We start from the raw sequence: 23,975 nt of genomic DNA, 5'->3' as shown, positions 1-23,975 counted from the left end.
ATTTTGAACTTTCAAATCACGGATGGTATGAAATAACTATAGTATAATATTGAATATTACATGATGGGTACGGTACCCTTATGATATCATTCAACAGGGTCCCTATACTTACAAAAAGATCCCTAGGTTGGCCCCCTAGCTCTTTCGCTAATATAGAAATGTGTGTAGTGTGTGCACGTGGCAACTTTAGTCTTCAACTCTCATATCCAACTTTCCTTCCAATCTCTTTCGCATTTAGTCACGTCAAAGCATGTTGCCGTAATCTCCCAGCACAATTATCTGTCAAAATCAAGAGCGATGGTGAGCTCAGGAACTAAAAGTCCAACCAACCACAACTTTCTTAGTCAATGATTATCGCAACAGTGGCGTATTTTACTATTGCAACTCGTATTTAGATAGTACATAGAAGACTTAGAATCCATAAGATAATACATGCGTCCCAACTTCGTCAATCTTGTAGCGCTGAACTAGGAACGACGGGATCAGTTTAGGTTATGTGGCACTGGTTGAGGAAGGAGACTCGATCAAGGAAGGAATAATCTTGTTGACAAAATAGCTTGAACATGGAATATTTTAAAATTAAAGAAGCGTCCTTCATAAGAAACATAGGACTAGGGCATAAAAGAATGGTGGTGATGAGGATGGAAAACTAAAATTGCATTCAATCTCATCGCTTGGACTTGGGACCCAAGAAGTATCCACGTCAATAGAAGAAAATTAAAATATAATGAAGAATTGGAGACTAAAAGCTAAGTTTCATTTCACAATTTGAAAATGCATCTCAAACCGGAAATTTAAAAAATAAAGAAAAGAAAAGAAAAGAAGAAGATAGCGCCAAGCTGTCCCGATTAACTGCACTAGCTAATAGATGCAAACATGACAATGAACCCTCTGATTCATTACATGAAAAGTGACTTTTACGCATTGCATGTATTAAATTTCAATGAAGGGAGGTTTTTTCCTTTTCCAATTGAAAACTTAATAGTTTTTCACGGAAAAAAATGAAAGTTCAGAGGAAAATCTCTTAACAATGAGTACTAAATATTGACTTATGAGAACGAGCAAATATATATATATATTTATAAAAAGTAAAAATGTTAATAGAGTTAGAGATACTACATCTATTTAGGAATATCTAAATTAAGAAGTAGTAAAATTAATTCTACGAGAATTTGAAAGTAATTATATGTATGATTAAGTAAATTTGACTCCATCATACATGATATGTGATTTGAGATATTTATAGGAAACTGGCAACAAAATATAACGTAAAGAGTAAAATTATTTTGATTTTATCCATTACAACACGTATTAAAATACTATATAAAATGCTAGCATAAGGAACCACGGTGCAATTTCAACCATTACTTTCATTTTAAGAGGAACCGACTGTGGAACTTCTGTCAATACTAATCAAAGGTTGTTTAGCGGGTCGCCCGAGAGCCAAAAAAAGTCCAAAAAGGAAAATTAGAGCACTTTTCGTTTCTTTTCATCCTGCCCAAACATGTTTTCTCGATGTCCAGCCATCTTTGAGAATTTTCATTGTTCGGGACCACTCGTTTTTGCTAATTTTACAACATTTAGCACTTAATTGCTATGGAATGCCAGGGTTATGTATAAAATTAAGGGTATGAATTCCACACGACGCATGGGCAGATATACTAGTTTTAGTACAAAGAAAAGATTTTTAAGGGAGCTACTTTAATTAGGGGGTAAGAACAGTAGGAGTGCCAAAATTTTCATATTGCGCTTACTTAAGTGCCAATTTTTTTCCCCAGTCATTTAAATGTCACAAATTTGAAAAATCAATCACTTGAGTATCAATTTCGATTTGTCTCGTCGAAAAATGCAACATGGACATTGGTTGTCTAACGTGGCTTGGCTTTGGTATTGACGTGAATAATTTTTAAATAATTTTTAAATTTTATTTTTTACTTTTCTTTTTTTTCTTTAGGGTCACGCAAGGGTCACCAGTGAGCCTCACCGGTTACGAAATCCTTGCCCTTGGTCGTGAAGGCCCTAGGCGAGGCCGTTGGGCCCTCGCTAGCAACCGGTGAGGTCACGAGGCTCATTGCCTCGCTTGCAGCCGACAAGGTTGGGATTCCCTCACCAAGGGCCTTCATGACTAGAGTTGGGTAAGAGTCGCTAGCAATGTTGCCTAGAGGTGGCAAGGGAGGGACTTCGCGGCCAAGGCAGTGCGGAATAAAGCAGTTATTCAAGATAACCTGAATTGTGATCACCATCTAATCGCGCATTTAATGACTAATCAACTTGTGACAATTTCCGGCCATTCTTTTACCTATCAAATTCCATTAATCCGTCCATATATGACCCGTATAATTACCTACTAAAATTAACGAACAGGGGAGCGCACAGGCCATTTGCAATGTTATCAAATTGGAAGGTTTAGAACCTGGTTTATGGCACTTCGATATTGACCGGCATTGAATGGTTTTCTGCGATTGGAGAGAACTTTGATCAATTTTAGTCGTCCAATTTCTTCAGAGTTGGTGATGCAGACAAAATGCATCTGGCGATTAATGAGAAATAAGGAGATACGGTTTTAATGGGTCAGAGATCGGTGGATGTGGATGGTTGAAATTTATGGCTGATATAAATGAGTTTTGGACCTGATTTGGTTGTACGGAGAGGAAACCTAAGTACATATTTGGCTCCGAAATTAATGGCTCTTTGAAGTTCGACAACGCGACAAGGCACTGCCGTCCCAGTAATGTGTCCCTCTAGGACCCTACAACGGTCCCAGCATGGCAGCAAGTTCAAGAGGTGCCTCGTCTACTATAATTTTGGAAAAATTATCCACTCAATTATAGACTTGATGTAAAAATATAAATTTAATCCTATTTTTTTTACTAATTTAGTTATAAATTTCTGTGCAATATTCAAATATAGTCATTCTGACCATTTTTCGTTAAAAATCATCAATATGACAATGTGATATATAAAATGATCGGCGATAATCAGACTGCTATGTTAGCAATTTTTTAATAAAAAAAGACCGGAAGGATTGCATTATAATTTCGCATAAAAGTTTCAGATTAAATTGACAAAATTAAAAAATTTAGGATTGAACTAATATCCGCACATTAGGTTTGGGATTGATTGGGTTATTTTCCTTATCATACTTTGTCCCAAATTAGCAATTCATACAAATATTGTTATTTATATTTAAAATCATATTAGTTTTAATAAGTAACTTGAAAAAGAGTTGGTAAAAAAAAAGTTAGTAACCTATTGGGTGGAACAACAGTAACTCACACAAAAGAAGTTCCGTGAATTCATATAAGAGTTGATAAATTTAGGACATTTTGTTAGAAAGATAAATAAAAATTGGTGAATAATAATAAAAATTATATTTTAAAAAATAAATATTATTAACTAAATTGAGAATTGATATAATTGGGGAAAGTTAGTAAGTTGTTCAAATGAAGAGTAGTAAATTCCCATAGGAGTTTGGTAAATTTCAAGCTTTTGTAAAGAACTTCATAAAAGTGATAACTATTAAACTATATATAAAAAAAAAAAACTTCTTAAAAGTGTCAGCACCAATAAGTTATGAAGAAATCAAGTGATCAGTAATTTTTTGCACCCATGATATTTCAAACTTATTAACTCCTTTAGAAATATATACAAATGAAAAAAATAATCAATTCGTTTAAACGGAATAGTAACTACGAAGAGTTAAGCTCTCATGTCAAAATTTCAATTGATGGGAAATATACATATGAACATAAAACTAGTTCAGCCTTTACAAGTTCTTGCATAACGATCGAAAATCATTTTCACAAGAAGGTTGAAAAAAAACATAAATGTACCTCACTAAGACAGTCACGCATGAGTTCAAAAGGCCTATTAGTAGCTCCCTTTCATAATCTAGATAATTATAATTTTTTTCCTATGTACATTTAAAAAAGTCGATTCGCTCATACGATACATAACATTTATTGACATTGTATAGAGATATTTCAATAGCTATACTGACCCGATCAATTCGTCGGTGAAAAAGCTTCACGAGTTAGGTCGAGAGAAGGAGCGCCCTTCGCCTTTCCTTGTACAAAGAACCCTCAAACGGATTCTCATTCGAAGTAATGTTATTGCTTGCAACAGGATTCCCTTTTTCGTTGTTTAAATGACCGAAAAGTTTGACCTTTTCTTCACCAAGTTGTTCAACCATTTATGCACACATACAAGGCCAGCCAAGTCTACTACTTATGTAATTTTAATAGAGTTGCTCAATCACGTTTCTCACGACTTTGGAGAAAGAGAAACACGCGTTCCTTGCCACGTTGTTGCATAAATTAAGAAAATTATACGTGCTGTGGAAAAAAGAAGATTTTTGTATGATTGCGAGGAAGAAAATGAAGAAAGGGAAAGTGATGGGCCTCTTGATTCAAAATAATCGGGACATGATTCTATGGCTTTCTTTTTCATGTAGTGAATTACTCATTTTACGTGGAGAGGTGCATTTCTTTCATTATCTTTCAATCTCGAGCAGTTAGGAAGATCCGACGATTCATTGAACATCTCGCAGGACCCATATATCGATTAAGTCAATGTTTTTGACCTGTGCAGTAGTCTCTTAATTTAGAGCAATTTCTACATAGTTGGTGGAATTTAAACACATGACATCTAGTTTGTGCATTAGAAATTTCCCAACGTTCTAACCAATTGCATCCTAGGGTCGGTTTTAGTGGTAGGTTAAGGTGCATTTCTGAGCTGTCGCGATTTTCATCTTTAGAGATTTGGATTGAGATATGTGAAGCTATCTCATTTATTTTGCATTCTTTTCACAGTCAAATTTCATATGATTTATTAACTCGTTGCAGCCTTGCTAGTCCATCGTATTTGCCATTTTCAATCATTTCTTCTTCCCCTTTTCGGCCTAATTACAATTTTGACGGCCAAAAAGCTCTTTTTGGGGCTGATTATGTTATTTGGAAAAGCACGAAGTTGACTAAGTTTCATTAATTAAAGTAATCTGATAAAGATACTTTTTAAATGCAACCTTCATCACTTTAGGACAACCTGATCAACTCGCATATTTTTTTAAAACCCTTTTGGATCCAAACTTTGAAAAGACTATGCATTGGGGTCTTACGTAAAGTGATGAGAAAGGAGAGATGGCTTTGAAGTAGGGTTTAGATGATGACTTTGTTTATTGTATTATAAGTTTTCAAATTGTGACTTCTTTGAAGTTGGACTTAATAAAAATTAGGTACAGAATATTCACGATATGCATGTGACATTATAAAAATTTAACTTTAGTTCACTGGGAAGATAATTTTTAGCGTGCAAGATAAATTTCCCAAGCTGTGTTTTGGGAGGTTTACCCTTAAAAAATTTGAAAAAACAACAATGATAAACTTACTGAACTAAATTCTCTGTACTTCCAGAGACATAAGAGTATTCGAGTTATAAACCTACTGAGCTAATGCAAAATTGGCCTTATTTAGGAAATCGGTCCAAAAGAAAAGGATGAAGACGCGAACTTCAATTTGGGGCAAATGATTTGAATTGGTAAGGCCGTTTTAGGGTTAGGATTTTCGATTCTAAGACCAGGTGGCTGATGCAAACTTGGGCCATATTAGATTAAAAACCGAGGCAGTGAAGGCCAGAAACATCCACGAGCAAACATCCCCACGAAGACATGAAATTGGTAACACCATTTTAGTGTTGTGTAGACCTGTTAAGCAGGTTGTTTGGATCGGGTTTGGGTCGGGTCATAAATAGTCCGATCTAAATCAACCAATTTAACTCATTTATAATCCATTTATCGTAATGCAAATTTTTTGACTCATACCTAACCTGATCTATACTTAACCCATACCTGACTCATTTAACTAAACCTAAGAAAACTTATTTCTTATGATTTTTTTTAAATGGTATTGCTAAAATACTTTTATGCAATACAAATTCAATGGACAATTTTTATAATTTTTTTAAAATTGAATTTTTAATTATTTTATTTTAATTTTTTAAGAATATAATTTTTCTTTTTCTTTTTTTTTCTTTAGCAGGCCATAGGGCTCGCCATATTGGCGAGGCTTGAGCCTTGCCGGCGTCGAGCGACTTCGAGCCTTGCTAGCGTTAGGCGACTTCGAGCCTTGCCGACATTTGGTGAGGCCTCCGCCTCACCAAATCTAGCCAACTCAAGCTCACTCGACGCTAGCAAACTCGAGTCTCACCAGACGTCGGCGAGGCCTTCGCCTCACTTGGCCGATCGTTGACTGTCGCTGTGTTTGTCACCAACTAAGGAAGGAGGAAGAAGGAAAAAAAAAAAAAGGAAAGAAAAAAAAAAGAAAATTGAAATATAAAAAATAATTATAATTCGATTTAAAAAAATATTTTTATAAAGTTAAAAAGAGGGAAGAGAGAGATTGTGAGGCTTTAATTAAAAATGATTTCTAAGTCCAACTCATTTAAGACCCATTTATCTGAAATCTTCAATTCGTAAACTCATTTAATTAGTTATTTAAAAAATAATTGACCCATATGATCCATTTATGATTTAAATGTGTCATATATAAGTTTAAGACCTATTTTGCCACCTCTAGTGTTGTGTAATAAAGACAATGACGATGAGGAGGAGGAGGAGAAGGAGAATGAGGTGATAATCGTGTACAATACGCGCAAAAAATACTGATAAAAGGTAATAGAACGGTTCTTCATTCACGCAATGCCATATAAGTTTTCATCTAGGCTTACTTCATCAATATTCCTCTCGTATTTAGACGTGGCAATATGTAAGTAAGATGGTGCTTTTATTCTTATTTTTACGTTTTAATAAAATATATGGATAAAGTGAATTAGAAGCCTTAATATTTTCATTACCCTTGAAAATGTGATTGGGTCATGTGACTTTCGTATCTTAGCATTACGTCTTAAAACTTACCAACATTATGCAATCAAGTGCCTCATTTAGATTCGCTTGTGTCACGTGAAGAAAAATTCGAGGCTGCAAGACACTAGCGGTGCCCCAAAACACATGAACATGACTTCGTTTCTGATTTCTATCAAACATGGAAGCGAGACATTTGAGAGCATCGACGGCTGTTCCTTGCTATTTTATAATTGCGACTTCTGGACAGAGGATTCAAGAGATCGGACGTCGTCAAACTGTTTTGATTGGTTCTCCTAGGAATCCAATCCTGATGCTGTCTTGCACCAGAGTCTTGTGTTGCCTGGCCGGCATGGACAAGCATGACGCAGCGACAACCGCGATGTGACATTGGAGGCTAGGGCTGGACGTCGATTGGGATAGCGCGCAAAGAGTTAATCCAATGGAGAAAAATGCAAATTTGGAGGACATTCTCGGACTTGCTGATGTCATTGCGATTGTCTTATAGCATAGTAGATTAGGGCATGGACGAGGTGCAGTGAGGTATACCTCGTTCCCTTTGCTACTCTATGCAGATAAGTAGCAAGCATGGTCATCCCCATGTTTGGACGTGCCTCCGTCAACATCAAATTTAATACCATTAAGCACTACATCACCTAAGATCAATTGTGACTTATCTAGCGTCTTCGGCGAAATTCAATATCAAAGCTTGAAATGGTATATTATGTGGTCTTATTTTACGTAAATATATCGTGAATGAATTGTGTAATTGAAGTGAAACTACATGAAACGATTCACTTCACTGTCGAGATCTTTTGACATGATTGACACGATCAGATATACGTATGTCGTGGAGCTGTTTCATTCCACACAAGGAGTTTGTATATGGATAATAAAATTCAATCATGAACACCATATAGGAGGAAGCGAACGGCAATGGGGTATTTCATAAAGTAAAAATTCACTCATAAGTAGAAGACCTCATGTCGGCAGTCCTTGACCTCAGGTTTGAGGTCGCCTGAGGTCGCGACCTCCCCCACTGAGTTGCAGAGGAGGAGCGACAACATGGGAACTCGCTGACACGGTGGCGGCGGATCGCCGCCATTATTACATAGGGGATATCGCTTAAAACTAAATCAACGTTTATTCTTCTTGGCTCCATATAACCTGTTTCAGAGCTTTCGAAAACACGATACGCTCGGGACCAAATCACTTGCAAGTCGCCACCAACACTTTCCTTGGCGGGAGCGATGGCCTGCGTCCATGGAGCAAGGCCATGTTGTCGAAGAAGAGGACGTCGCCCTTCTCCCACTTGAATTGGATGCTCTCCTCGTCGAGGATCTCGCCGCATCGCTTCACCACGTGGTCCGGGATCTCGGTCCCGTCGATCATCGTGGCCGAGCTGATCTCCTTCCCGTGCATCCCCACCACCGTGTTGTACCACATCCTCCTCCCTTTTCTCCCCTCGAACACCCTCGTGAGGGATCGTGGGCGGATGATCGTCTTCAGTCCGCCGTCGGGCAGCCATTCGACATCCATTCCCATGGCCTTCACCCTACAAATGATTATGTACAATGGAATGAAATTTGCATTTTCCCTCGCGAAATTTTTGTGCAAAGCAAAATCGAAATTAGGTAAATACCGGTGTTTTTGTTGTGCTGCATTAGTCAATTTATCTAGAGATTGTGTAAAAAACCAAATTATGTTAATATGAATGGCATCATTTTCAATTTAATCCGCTTTTTCTCCGGAAAAAAAAAAGATTTCAGCACGCACGCTCAAATATTACATATTGCTAGCCAAACTCATATTTGCGACAAGGGTTTGTATTGCGACAAGGCTTTCCTGAATGCATAAGAAAAATTGTTATGAAGTTCATTCAATTTAGGAAGAAGAGTAAAAATTTTGGATTCAAATGGTCACATAAAAATTAAACTTTATGCAGATTATGTATAGGCTATCAAAATCCTCTACAAAAAAAAAAAAAATGCTAATTTTGTTCTGCTTCAATTACATACCTGGTACTGAGCTATAGTCTGCGAAAATTTATTCATGTCTTGATGACAAATAGAACATGGATATAATCATGAACCATATATACGAGTATACCTTCTCTCGGCTTCGGCTGGGTCTGGGGTGCCAAAAGCATCCTGCCAACCGCGGCCCCTCATGGAGGAAATGTTATTTGCGCTCGGGGCAGTGAAGGTGTACATCAGCCCCTTCTTCTCCATTTCCTCCACCTCCTCCGGGAACTCCTCCAACATCCGCTCTGTCACCCGGAAACTCGGCACGAATGGTGTCTCCCCGCCCTCTGGTGGTGGCACCTCGCAGAATAGTATCACCTTCTTGGGGTTTTCCTTGAACTGTTGCATCCACAATAGTTGATGTTCGTTTTGTAATTAGATCCAATTTAGTTCGGTCGCCGCTCAACAGGAGAGAGACTAGTCTACTCTCTCTAGATAGAGATAGTGCTTTCTAAATATAGTGGGCTTTCTAAATCCATAGAGAACCAGTCGATTTCAATTTAAAGAATATGAACTTGAAAAATAAGGCATGATTGCTGCCCTTTGTTTTTAAATTAGTGTTTGATTGAACTGAATATATCTAATTTCCTCTCTAATGCATATGTAAGAAACATAGAAAAAAAAGAAATAGACGAGAATACTTCTACCAATCATCGTGGATGCAATTGCTTATTGAGGAGTAGTGTTCTCATTTAAATTCATTGCGGTGACGGAATGATAAGCATGTAAGAAAAGTTAAAAGTCAGACAATCCCATTTGAATCCTAATGCATTCCATTCACTCCGCTAGATCACTCAACCACGAAAAGAACTCATTTCGATTGGCCCTTGGATTTCTTCTATAATTAAATCAACTATAGTAACTGATGTGACAAATCGAACTAGCTAGATATTTGATATGTATATTGAAATTTCAAGGTTTAAAAAAATTGTCGAGCATATAGAAGTGAAATTTATTTCAAAAAGCGAAAAGATGTATGAATTGATAAACTCGCAAGTGATATCACGTCAGCGGCGCATGTGCGATGAAAGATGTTTTCACTGCAATGCATGTATTGACTTAGTCACTCACCAGAACCATCTCATGGTGGTAGTATATGAACTCCGACAGCGGGCCCTCGTTCGCTGTCCAAACCCGCTTGTAGATGTGAGTCCTCGGCGCGGGCCCGATGTAGCGGATGTCCGCCCATCCACAAGCCTCGACGATCTCATTGAAGTCCTCGGCGTTCTTCACGTCGAAGCCACGGAGCAGAACTGCGCTGTTCTTGATGATCATCTGGTCGAACCATTCCCGGTTCTTCTTCAGAGCTGCGACGAGGGACTCGGTGTCAGCTTTGGCGGGCTCTGGCGGGAGCAGGACGAGGGGCATCACCTCGCCGTCGACCACCTTCTGGCCTTGGCACTCTCCGATCTTGAAGTCCTTGCCGGTGGAGGATTCCATTGCCGTAAAGATTTGGTATGCTATCGCACTTAAAATCTCTCTCTCTCTCTCGAGGGTTGAACTCCTTTGCTGGGTTGTGTTTCGATGGAGTCTGATACTGGGGTGGTGACGTATTTATACAGGGTAGTTGAATTCAATTACGAATTTTAAGTAATTATTAACGGGCGTCGTTTATGATGATCGTGATCATGATCTGGAATCAAGACAATGAATGGCACGACATGTCGAAGATTCTTGGGGGCGTCGTCTTGCGAGGGAGACGTAATCGTTTGGGGGTTTAGCCGAGCCCCGGCTAATGAGCCAAGTGTCCGCTTCTTGGAGGCTCGGCTGCACTCGTTTCTTATTAAGTAAATGCCTAATTTCGAGATTATTACAAATTCCACGAGGGATTTACCCGACTCACTATATTGTAAAAATAAAAATATTTGAGACACCTTGAAAATGAAAAAAAATCATTCATCTTAACGAAGTCACTTACTTCAAATGGTGAATTTAACAAGTGCTCAAGAGGCACTCTTTAATATTTACATTTCTTTTTTATTAAGTTGTGCTAGTTTAGAGAGAGTCATCAATAGTTTCCCGAATTAAGTGCCTTAAGGACATTTATCAAGAACATCCAATGAGATATATACTAATGACACATATTATCGGATTAATGTCTTGAAGAGTCTAATATTTATTTGGTTCATGAACGGGCATTCGGTTATTGAATCAACATAATGTTATTCATCTAGATCATGGAAATATGTTTTTTTTTTCCCTTATATTAAATGTTGAAACTTTAGAGTGAATATGGGCTGTAATTAAGGGTCGGCTTGTAGCCGCATTGCTTGTGTAGAGTCTACTTTAATTCTACGGTCACGAAAGGAATGGTATATTCTTTCTTCATCTCTTGCCAATGGCAATGACTATGAAATCACTTCAACAGATAGTCTTAAGAGCACACGTTTGCATTTATCTAAGTGAGCCTTTGAGATCGAGAGATACACGGTAGAAGGGGGAATATTTTCACACAAGGCTTGGCTCTTGTGAGCCGATGAAGCTGTTTCTTTCAACTCCCAAAAAGACTACTACTATCAGCCAAAGGCCGACGAATGTGATGCTCGTATCGAACCTAGGATTCTCCACAGGATGAGTGAATCAACCCGCATTGTAATTGAAGTGATAAACAAGATTTACTTTGATCCAAAGACGTTCCCATTTAAATATGCATTCGATAAAACCAAAAGGGGAGAACACGTATCCACAACGCGCCAAGGACAAACTTCGGAGCTTCTCCCAACCAATTTCTCGAGTCGTTAATTCGTCCGCTTCGCTGTGAAAACTCAGAACGGCCGGCCCCACGTTCCAAGGGAATGCGTGTCGTTCCAAAAGCAACGAGTCCCCAAGTTCCCCGTTTCGAATAAGGTCACAACATTCGTCCTGGTCCAAGGTTAAGATTCCAATGTGACAGTATCCTCAGGAACAAGGTTTTGTTCTTTGGCGACGTAGAAAAGCATATATATTTATATTTATGGGGTCCAACGTAGGAAAGCATTTGATACAGCCTTACATGGCTAAAAGCTGGTTCCAAGAAGTGGAACATCTAAGAAGTCTCGAGAACTTTAGCGTTAAACAGCACATTGATATTGTCTTTTTGGGGTCGTAACATTGTCGTGGTAACTCACCTACTATGTAACCTCGTACTTGTCGAGATGATCATTCAAAAAATTCTAAACCTATTGTACGATGACGAATTCAATCCTAAACTTTTCAATTATAATAATTTAATACTGAATATTTCGACAATTTGCGTGTTTAGTCATAAATAGTTCAATTATACAATTTCGGTTCTAAACATTTTGATAATTTACCAACTTAGTCCTAAACCTTTTAACAATTTGTCAATTTACTCATTCCAATCAATTTTGACTAAAAATCACTGACTAATAGTCTAGGAAGCATCAATTGTCCTGTATAAAGACGACGACATTGACATGGATAATTTTTGCAATTTTTGTTTATGATTTTTTTTTTTTAAAAAAATCCTCTTTGCTTTTTCTTTTCCCTTTGCTGGCCATTGCCAGGCCTCTTTGATGACTGGTGATGTTGTTACTCTTCGGTGAAGGCTGCCCTTGTTGGCCTCAAGTGAGGGACACTTGTGACTAGGGCAAGTTAGGTGAGGCCTACCTCCACCTAAGGCCACATCTGCTAGCTATTGATGAGGCTTGATGGAGGGAAATAGAAAAAATAATAAAAGGAAAGTAAAGAAAAATGATTTGTAAAATTTAAACAATTGCAAAAATTGTCAATGTCATCGCTAGTCATGCCACGTAGGACATTTGTCGCTAGCTATACTGTCACGTTAGCAATTTCTAGCCAAAATTGGATAGAATGACTAAATTGGCAAATCATCCAAAGGTTTAGGACTAAATTAGCATGATTTAAAGTTTAGGACTAAATCGGCAAGTTGTCAAAAGGTTTGGGGTTTAATTGGCACAATTAAAGATTTAAGACTAAATTGGTTGCCATATAATAGATTTATGACTTTTTTTTTATTTCCCTCATTTGTCTATGTTAACACGGTCAGTCTATCGAAATAATTCACCTTTGCCCCATGTTAGTACCATGACCTTGTGGCTGGAACTTCTTCATTTTGAGAAAGAAAACCCTATGTTTTCGAAATCCTTCATTGAAGGAAACTTCTTCCTTTCTTTATGTGAGCGGCGGGTTTGCATAAATTGCTGTGTGTCTAGCAATTGTGACCCACACAAACAAAATTCCTAGCAAAGCACAAATTTTCTCCATGGTACCAGCATCAACTCAAGCAGTAGAACAATAGAACAAGAAAATAAATTGGATATCAAATTTATGTTATTCGATCAAGATAACCTATATTTATGGAGAGAGCAGTAAATGATAACATTATAAATCAAGTAATACAATGAAAATTATAGTCATACTCAATTCACTTGGACACTTTCAATATTTACCAAGTATCAATTGCATTTAATAATTTACTGTTTAGCCTTATAATTCCTCACGAAATAATTTTTCAATCTTCCAAAGAAATTAAACAAATCTTACACAAGATTTAATTGGCTTTGGCACTTAAATTCAACTTGCAAGATATGTGTGCACGCGCTCGAAAATTTAAGTTGGTCGTTTCCCTTTTAATTTCCTGGACTGACTCGAGTAAAGATTCGTATATTTCCTTTTTCTTGTTTAGTTCAGACCAAAATTCAAACTCGTCCTTAGAGGTCAAACGATAATCCAAGTCCAATATGGACTTTCCTATTTGAGGAATCCACATTCGGTGATCTGAGAATATACGCTGGACTTCCGGTAATTTAATTTCGGCTTGGATTTTATTCAACAGGCATAAACTCGGGACATATTCAGACAATTTCTATCGTTGCCACTCATATCCGAGAAGACATGACTCCGATGCAGGACAATGGCAGAGGATGAGGGGAGGCGAAGAGAAGAAGAACTAGGATATGGGTGAGTATTCTAGATAAATTCCTCAAAATACTAGGACATTTTGGTCATTTTTAGGTAATGCATGTGTTGTGGCTAGAGATGATCGGTTTGAGTGTAGGTGGTTCCCACCCTGGAACCAGAAACTCATTAAGAATCGGTTTCACAAAATTGAAACTGGGAACTGGTCAACGGTTTCATGGACCCACTCAGGAACTGGTTAGATGGGTCCATGGAATCAGTGCTACTAGGAAAACCTGCAAGCATGTGCTAGTTCAAGATATATTTTGGAATGGTTCGTGCCCCGTGAAAGTATTGGTTTTAGCTGAGTTATAAATCCATGCATCTCATTTGTCACACCTACCAATCCTCTAGACCATGCGTCTCATTTGTCACACCTACTAATCCTCTAGACATTTCTGGCTTGTTTTTCCAAGGGTCTAAGGGTCGTTCTCTTGCACCTTTGGAAAAAAAAAAAAAAAAAACAGAACAGCACGAACTACTCTATGGTCCAGCTCTTGATTGCGTGGCCGCAAATCTTGGAGCAATCAACATTCATGCAATGGAATTAGGAATTCTCATTGTTTCAGTGCAGCGGCTATCTTCTTTTGGATGAGCTGCGCTGAAATTTTGACCCAGCGAGAGCATATTGCGAAATCTAACATAATGGGAAACACAGAAAGGAGTATAAGGGTTAAGAACTGAATAACAATTAAGAGGCGGGTGAGGCTAACTACGAGCGAGGGCCGGAGATGAGCCCACGACCGGAAGAGGCTAGGCGACTGACAAATGGAGAGCGAGATGAGGCAAGAGAGTTGAAGGCATGGGAGTGAGATGAGGAGTAGAGGAGGTGGAGACTTGGGTTTCTTTCTAATTTGACTCTGCGGACCGACAAGTAAAGTGAAAGGCATGAAAGACTAGAGAGATACTGAATCTGAGAGAGCTATAATTTAGTGTATATATATATATTTGTCTGGTCCAATTGGACAAGTAGGTGGTTCCACGACTGGAACTAGGAACCGAACCAATCCCAGTAAAAATCGCTGGTCTGATCTGGTTATAAGGAGTTTTCGACTCTTTTACGCATGCCTAATTGTAGTTACTCCCTAACTATAAAAGATCCATATCGATAATGGGGAATGACCAATCAAAGCTTGGATAATGTGAAATTGCTCGACAATCGTTTGATTGCTTTAAAACATATTAAGGTCTCGAGCCTCGTGTATGGAGCAAACAACGTAGGAGTACCACCCCTTTGTGAGTCCAACAATGCTCAATTCCGGATTTAGTTAGGGATACCTTGGATACTGGAAGGTCGTAGACCAAAAAACTAAAAATTATTAAGGTCAATAACGTCTATTCACAAAATTTAAAAAAATTATCCATCTTTCAAGAGGTCACAAATTCGTTTTATGTCGTGAGTGAACCTCTAAATTCCTCGTTTTATATTGCCTAGTTGCAGCCTGTATCTCATATAGAGAGAAATTCGGCATCTTAGTGAGGGTGAGGTACCGAATTCTCGGTGGCATGTGCGAGACCCTTCTAATAACAATCGAAAGGGATCCCTGTCTATAGCGTGTACCTCGCATTGAGAGAAATCTGGTGTCTTAGTGGGCGTGCAGCGATTGGCTTGTCAATTTTGAATCCTCGAATCACGGATGGTGTGGAATAATTATGGTACAATGCCAAATATTACATGGTGGGTACGATATCCTTATGATATCATTCAACGGGATCCTTATACATCCAAAAGGATCCCTAGGTTGGCCCCCTAGCTCTTTTGTTAATATAAAAATGTACCCAGTGTGTGCACGTGGCAACTTTCGTCTTTAAATATCTGTTAGGGATTCAACTCTCCTATCCAACTTTCCTTCCAATCTCTTTCGCACTTAGTCACGTCGAAGCATGTTGCCATAATCTCCTAGCACAATTACCTGTCAAAATCAAGTGCGATGTGAGTTCGGGAACTAAAAGTCCAACCAACCGCAACTTTCTTAGGCAATGATTATCGCAACAGTGGTGTATTTTACTATTACAACTCGTATTTAGAAAGTATATAGAAGACTTAGAATCCATAAGATAATACATGCGTCTCAACTTTGTCAATCATGTAGCGCTAAACTAGGAAGTGACGGGATTAGTTTAGGTTAAGAGGACCGGTTGAGGAATGAGATCAAATAAGGATCAAGGAAGGAATAATTTGGTTGACAAAATAGCTTAAACACATAATATTTTAAAATTTAAAGAGGCGTCCTTCGTAAGAAACGTAGGACTAGGGCGTAAAAGAACGGTGGTGATGAGGATGGAAAACTAAAATTTCATTCGATCTCATCGCTTGGACTTGGGGCCCAAGAACTATCCAAATCAATAGAAGAAAATTTAAATTTAATGATGAATTGGAGACCGAAAGCTAAGTTTCATTTCACAATTTGAAAATGCATCTCAAACTGGAAATTCAAAAAAAGAAAAAGAAAAAAGAAAGAAGAAGAAGAAGATATCGCCAAGTTGTCCTAATTAATTGCAATATCTAATAGATGCAAACATCACAATGAACCATCTGATCCATTATATGGAAAGTGACTTTTACGCATTACATGTATCAAATTTCAATGGAGTTTTTTTTAACTTTTTCAAATGAATCTTAATAGTTTTTCAAGGCAAAAAAAAGTTCAGAGGAAAATCTCTTAACAGTAAGTACTAAATATTGACATGTGAGAACGAAAAAAATATTTTTTAGAAAAGTTGAAGAGAAGATTTTTTTAAAAAAAGTTAATAGAGCTATGGATACTACATCTATTTTGGAATATCTAAATTAATAAGTAGTAAAATTAATTCTATTGAGAATTTGAAAGTAATTATATGTATGATTAAGTAAATTTGACTCTCTCATACATGATATGCAATTTGAGATATTTATAGGGAACTCGCAACAGAATATAACATAAAGAGTAAAATTATTTCAACTTTATCCAACACAATACTTATTCAAATACTATATAAAATGCTAGCATAAGGGTGCCGTTATTGCTCGGAAACGACGGTGCAATTTCAACCATTACTTTCATTTCAAGAGGAACTGACTATGGAACTTTTGTAAATAATAAATTAATAATCAAAGGGAGACAAAAAAAAAAAGTCCAAAAAGGAAAATTAGAGCAATTTTTTGTTTCTTTTCATCGTGATCAAACATGTTCTCTCGATGTCGAGCCCATCTTTCTCTTTGGGAATTTTTATTGTCCGGGACAACTCTTTTTTGCTAATCTTACGATATTTAGTACTTAATTGCTATGTAAAGCCAGAGTTATGGGTATGAAATCCACGCGACACATGGGGCAAACATACTAGTTCTACCACAAAGAAAAACTTTTTAGGGAGCTACTTCAATTAAGGGTATTATTTCTAGCCAGAATTAATGACGTGTTATAATTAGAAATATTGTTGGGGCAATATTGAGGATGATGCCTAGACGGTGTAGAACAAGGCAGTTATTCAAGATAACCTAAATCCCGATCAACTTCTAATCACGCATTTAATGACTAATGAACTTGCGACGATTTCCGGCCATTCTTTTAACTATCGAATTCCATTAATCGGTATGACCCATATATTTACCTACTAAAATTAACGAAAAGGGGAGCCACAGGTCATTTGTGATGTTATCAAATTGGAAGGTTTAGAACTTGGTTTAGGCACTTCAATATTGACCGGCGTTGAATGGTTTTCTGCGATTGGAGAGAACATTGATCAATTTTAGTCGTCCAATTCTTCAGAGTTGGTGTTGCAGACAAAATGCATCTGGCGATTAATGAGAAATGCGAAGGAGATACGGTTTTAATGGGTCAGAGATCGGTGGATGCGGATGGTTGAAATTTATGGCTGGTAAGTGAGTTTTGGACCTGGTTTGGTTGTACGGAGACGAAAATCTAAGTATATATTTGGCTCTGAAATTAACGGCTCTTCGAAGTTTGACAATGCGACAAGGTACTGACGTCCTAGTAAAGGAAACCCTCATGGGGCCCGGCCACAAGAGAAATCCTTTACAGGGTTTCCAAGGGTAACCTCACCTGGATTCCTGCGACGCCTTCCCCCTTGAAACACAGGGGCGTGGTACAGGGAAATGAAGGGTCTCCTACCAAACGGGAGGAGGTGGCCGGTCTAAGTATATATTCGGCTCCGAAATTAACGGCTCTTCAAAGTTTGACAACGCAACAAGGCACTGACGTCCTAGTAAGGTGTCGCTCTAGGACTCTACAGACGGTCCCAGCATGGCAGCAAGTTCAAGAGGTGCCATAAATAACAGCCTCGCCTAACATAATTTTGGAAAAATCATTTAATCAATTATAGGTTCATTTTACAAATATCAATTCAATCCTAAATTTTTTTGATTTTGTCAATTTAATTGTAAATCTCTATGTGAGATTCCAATATAGTCATTTTGACCAATTTTTGCTAGAAATTGTTAATGTGACAGTGTAATATGTAGGAGGCCGGTGATGATTAGACCGCCACGTTGGCGATTTTCTAATGAAAATAGACCTGAAGGATTGCATTATAATTTTACATAAAGGTTTGAGATTATATTGATAAAAATAAAAAATTTAAGATTAAACTAACATCCATACAAGAGACTAGGGACTGATTGGGTCATTTTCCCTACCATACTTCATCCCAAACTAGTGATTCATACAATTATTGTTGTTTATATTGAAAATCATTTTAGTTTTGGTAAGTAACTCGAAAAAGAGTTGGTAAACAAAAAAAAAGTTGGTGACCTATTGGGCAAAATGACAATTCACACACAAGAAGTTCCATGGATTTATATAAGAGTTGATAAATTTAGGACAATTTGTTAGATAGATAAATAAAAATTGGTAAATAAAAAACTATTTTAAAAATAAATATTATTAACTAAATTGAGAATTGATAATACAAAACTTGTTGATGATATAATTGGGGAAAGTTGGTAAGTTGCTCAAATGAAGAGTAGTAAATTCACATAGGAGTTTGGTAAATTTCAAGCTTTTGTAAAGAACTTCATAAAAGCGATACTACTAAACTAAAAAAAAAAAAAAAAAAACTCCTTAAAAGTGTCAGCACCAATAAGTTATTAAGAAATCAAGTGATCATTAATTTTTTCACCAATGATATTTCAAACTTATCAATTCCTTTAGAAATATATACAAATGAAAAAAAAAAAAAAAACAATTCAATTCTTTTAAACGGGATAGTAATTATGAAGAGTTAAGCTCTCATGTCAAAATTTCGACTGATGGGAGATATCCATATAAGCATAAAACTGGCTCAGCCTTTATAAGTTCTTGCATAACGATAGAAAATCATTTTCACAAGAAAGTTGAAAGAAAAAACATAAATGTATTTCACTAAGCCAGTCATGCATGAGTTCAAAAGGCCGATTAGTAGCTCCCTTTAGATAGTTCTAATTTTTTTCAGACGCATTCATTCGGTACAAAACATTTATTGACATTGTATAGAGATATTTCAATAGCTAGACTAAACCGATCAATTCATTGGTGAAAAAGCTTCACGAGTTAGGTCGAGAGAAGGAGCGCCCTTCGACCTTTCCTTGTTCGAGGAAACCTGAAATGGATTCTCTCATTCCAAGTAATGTTATTGCCTGCAACGGGATTCCCCTTTTCATTGTTTGAATGACCGAAAAGTTTGACATTTTTTTCACCAAGACTACATTCATTTCACATAAAATAACTTTTAGGAAAGCGTTTTCCAGGTTTTCTATGTTTGTTAAACGGAAAATGAATTAATTAGGGAAAATATTTTCCATGAAAGGAAGAAAGTGTTCTAAGATAGAAGAAAATATTTTCCATTTTTAAGAAAGAGGAAAACATTTTACATGCCTTCTTTCACCTCACTTTCTTTCATTAAATATATTTTCCTTTTATTTTTTTATTTTTATTTAATTTTTAAAATCAATTTATTATTATTTTTCTATTTTTTCCTTTTCTTTTTCTTCTTCATCGGCGATCGGCGATCATGGTGGTGGTTGATGATTGGACACAAGCGAGCTAGAGCCTCGCCGGCCTATGACGAGGTTGAACTCGCCCAACACCAATGAGCTCGAGTCCTACTAGATCCAACCACCCAGGGAAGCTTGAATCTCACTTGAGGTCCCCAAAGTCTTGCTTGAGGTCCCTAGAGCCTTACCTCAATGGTTGGATCTAGTGAGGCTCGAGCTCGCCTGTGACTGGCGATCGGCCAATGAAGAGGAAAAAGAAGAAGAAAGAAAAGGAAAAAAAAAGAAGAAGAAAAAGAATAAAAAAATATAATAATAAAAACTATTGACATTGGTGTATGGAGGAAAAGATTTTATTTACCGAATAATGAAATATATTTTCTAACTAATTTTCAAGTTTCAACTTAATACAAAAAAATATAGTGATTTTTTTGAAAAATGACTTTTGAGATATATTTTTTAGAACGCTATATTTTTCGTAAAATGAATTGAATTTTGAGCCCAAGTTATTCAACCATTTTCGCACACATACAAAGCCAGCCAAGTCTACTACTTATGTAATTTTAATAGAGTTCCTCGATCACGTTTCTCACGACTTTGGAGAAAGAGAAACGCATTCCTTGCCACGTTCTTGAATAAATTAAGAATATTATATGTTCTGTGGAAAAAGAAGATTTCTGTATGATTACGAGGAAGAAAATGGAGAAAGGGAAAGTGATGGGCCTCTTTATTCAAAATCACTGGGAAATGATTCTATGGCTTTCTTTTTCATGTAGTGAATTACTCACCTTACATGGAGAGGTGCATTTCTTTCATTATCTCCTAATCTGAGACAGTTAGGAAGACCCGACGATTCATTGAACATTTCACAGGACCGGTAAATCGATTAGGTTAATGTCTTTGACCAGTGCAATAGCCTTCTAATCCAGAGCGATTTCTACATAATTAGTGGAATTTGAGCACATGACATCTAGTTTTTGCATTGAAAATTCCCTAACGTTTTAATCAATTGCGTAAATCCTAGGATTGGTTTCAATGGTAGGTTTTTAAGGTGCATTTCTGAGATGTCCAGTTGTCACCTTTAGAGATTTAGATTGAGATATGTGAAGTTATCACGTTATCTCGCATTCTTTTCGCGGTCAAATTTCATATGATTTATTAACTCGTTGCAGCCTTGCAAGTCCATCGTATTTGCCCTTCTTCAATCATTTCTTCTTCCCTTTTTTCGTCCTAATCACAATTTTGACGGCCAAAAAGCTCTTTTTCGGGCTGTTTATATTATTTGGAAAAGCTCAAAGTTGACTAAGTTTCATTCATTAAAGTAATCTGATAAAGGTACCTTTTAAACGCAAACTTCATCTCTTTAGGACAAGCTGATCAACTCGCATATTCTTTTTAATCCTTTTGGATCAAAACTTTGGAAAACTAATGCATTGGGGTCTTATGTAAGGCGATTAGAAAGGAGAGAGGGCTTTGAAGTAGGGTTTAGATGATGGCTTTGTTTATTGTATTATAAGTTTTTAAATTGTGACTTCTTTGAAGTTGGACTTTATAAAAATTAGGTACAGAATATTCACGATATGCATGTGACATTATAAAAATTTATATTTAGTTCACTGAGAAGATAATTTTTAGCGTGCAAGATAAATTTCCCAAGCTGTGTTTTGGGAGGTTTACCCTTAAGAAAATTGAAAAAGCAACAAGGATAAACTCACTGAACTAAATTCTCTATACTTCCAGAGACATAAGGGTATTCGAGTTATAAACCCACTGAGCTAATGCAAAATTGGCCTTATTGAGAAAATCGGCCCAAAAGGAAAAAGGATGAAGACGCGAACTTCAATTTGCGACAAATGATTTTAATTGGTGAGGCCGTTTTAGGGTTAGGATGAGTGTTCTGGATTCTAAGACCAGGTGGACTAGTGCAAACTCGGGCCATATTAAATTAAAAACCGAGGCAGTGAAGGCCAGAAACATCCACGAGCAAACATCCCCCAAAAAGACCTGAAACTGGTAACACCATTTTAGTGGTTATGTAATAAAGACGAGGAGGAGGAGGTAATAATTGTATATTATAAGCGGAAACAGTACCGATAAAAGGCAATAGAGCGGTTTTCATTCGAGCGGTGCCATATAAGTTTTCAGCTAGGCTTACTTCATCAATATTCCTCTCGTATTTAGACGTGGAATTGTGTAACCGAGAAAGTGCTTTTATTCTTATTTTTACGGTTTAATAAAATATGTGGATAAAGTGAATTAGAAACCTTAATATTTTTATTGCCCTTAAAAATATGATCGAGTCATGAACTTTCGTATCATAGTATAACGTCTTGAAACTTGCTAAAGTTATGCAATCGAGTGTCTCATTTAGATCCGCTCATGTCATGTGAGTAAGAATCTGAGGCTACCATTTTAATTGTTCTCTCTCCTAAATGGTTGTGAGACACTGCCCCCAAACACGTGAATACAACGTCGTTTCTGATTTCTCTCGAACAACATGGAAGGGAAGCGAAGCATTTGAGAGCATTAATGGCGGTCACTTGCTATTTTATGATTACAGACTTCTGGACAAAGGATTCAAGAGATCGAACGTCCTCAAACTGTTACGATTGGTTCTCTTAAGAATCCAATCCTGATGCTGTCTTGCACCAGAGTCTTTTGTTGCCCGGCCGGCGTGGACAAACATGACGCGGCAACAACCGTGGTGTGACATTGGAGGCTAGGGTTGGACCTCGATTGAGATAGCGCGCAAAGAGTTAATGGATTGGAGAAGAATGCAAATTTGGAGGATATTCTGGGAATTGCTGATGTCGTTGCGATTGTTTTTAGGGCATGGACGAGGTGCGGACCTCATTCCCTCTGCCACTATATGCAGATAAGCAGCGAGCATGGTCATCCCCATGTTTGGACGTGCTTCCGTCAACATCAAAATCAATACCATTAAGCATTGCATCACCCTAAGATCAGTTGGTGACTTGTCTAGCGTCCTCGGCAAAATTCAATATTAGAGCTCAAACCGGTATACCATGAGACCTTGTTTTACATAAATATGTTGTGAATGAATTGCGATATTGAAGTAAAATTATACGAAACAATTCACTTCATTGTCAAGATCTTTTGACACAATTGGACGTACGTATCTTGTGGAGCTCTTTCATTTTACATGAGGAATTTGTATATGGATAATCAAATTCAATCATGAACACCATAGAGGAGGAAGCGACCAGCAATGGGGTATTTCATAAAGTAAAAATTCACTTATAAGTAGAAGACCTCATGTCGGCAGTCCTTGACCATGGGTTTGAGGCCGCCCGAGGTCACGACCTCCCCGCCGAGTTGCAGAGGAGGAACGACAACATGGGAACTCGCTGACACGGTGGCGGCGGATCGCTGCCATGATTACATATGGGATAACGCTTAAAACTAAATCAACGTTTATTCATATTCCACTTCTTCTTGGCTCCATATAACCTGTTTCAGAGCTTTCGAAAACACGATAGGCTCGGGACCAAATCACTTGCAAGTAGCCGCCAGCACTTTCCTTGGCGGGAGCGATGGCCTGCGTCCATGGAGCAAGGCCATGTTGTCGAAGAAGAGGACGTCGCCCTTCTCCCACTTGAATTGGATGCTCTCCTCGTCGAGGATCTCGCCGCATCGCTTCACCACGTGGTCCGGGATCTCGGTCCCATCGGCCATCGTAGCCGAGCTGATCTCCTTCCGTGCATCCCCACCACCGCGTTGTACCACATCCTCCTCCCTTTTCTCCCCTCGAACACCCTCGTGAGGGTTCGTGGGCAGATGATCGTCTTCAGTCCACCGTCGGGCAGCCATTCCACGTCCATTCCCGTGGCCTTAACCCTACAAAATGTTATGTACGATGGAATGAAATTTGCATTTTACCTCGCGAAATTTTTGTGCAAAGCAAAGTGGAAATTAGGTAAGTACCGTCGTTTTCATTGTGCTGTATAGTCAATTCATCTATAGATTGTGTAAAAATCCAAATTATGTCAAGAGGTGTCCGAATCGAAATATGAATGGCATCATTTTCAATTTATCTACTTTTTCTGGGAATAAAAATGATATTTCCACACGTGAGCCTCAAATATTACATATTGCAAGCCAAACTTATATTTGCCCTAAGGGTTTGATTATAGACACAATTTATGTGAAACTTGATTTATACGGGCTTGCCAGAATTCATGATAAT

At 37.6% G+C, this 23,975-nt stretch overlaps 1 protein-coding gene across 1 annotated transcript; it reads right to left on the bottom strand.

Moving 5' to 3' along the window:
* Positions 1-8,065: 8,065 nt before the first annotated feature.
* On the bottom strand, positions 8,066-10,320 carry LOC104433312 (clavaminate synthase-like protein At3g21360). Its single transcript, XM_010046002.3, has 3 exons — positions 9,952-10,320; positions 8,966-9,219; positions 8,066-8,411 (listed from the first exon to the last, which is right to left on the bottom strand). The coding sequence occupies exons 1-3, from the start codon at positions 10,318-10,320 to the stop codon at positions 8,066-8,068; spliced, it is 969 nt and encodes a 322-aa protein (XP_010044304.2).
* Between the last annotated feature and the right edge of the window lie 13,655 nt (positions 10,321-23,975).

This window comes from Eucalyptus grandis, chromosome 2 (genome assembly GCF_016545825.1).
Source record: "Eucalyptus grandis isolate ANBG69807.140 chromosome 2, ASM1654582v1, whole genome shotgun sequence".
Classification (NCBI taxonomy): Eukaryota; Viridiplantae; Streptophyta; class Magnoliopsida; order Myrtales; family Myrtaceae; genus Eucalyptus; species Eucalyptus grandis.
The sequence above is the reverse complement of the archived record's forward strand: the minus strand, read 5'-3'. Positions and strand labels throughout refer to the sequence as shown.

What these genes read in the sequence shown, in the direction of transcription:
- LOC104433312 (XM_010046002.3), bottom strand. Translation starts at nt 10,320, where the DNA reads ATGGAATCCTCCACCGGCAAGGACTTCAAGATCGGAGAGTGCCAAGGC. An exon ending in ACCACCATGAGATGGTTCTG is followed by an intron (nt 9,220 to 9,951) that starts GTGAGTGACTAA and finishes TGGATGCAACAG; the next exon opens with TTCAAGGAAAACCCCAAGAA. An exon ending in CCAGCCGAAGCCGAGAGAAG is followed by an intron (nt 8,412 to 8,965) that starts GTATACTCGTAT and finishes AATCATTTGTAG; the next exon opens with GGTGAAGGCCATGGGAATGG.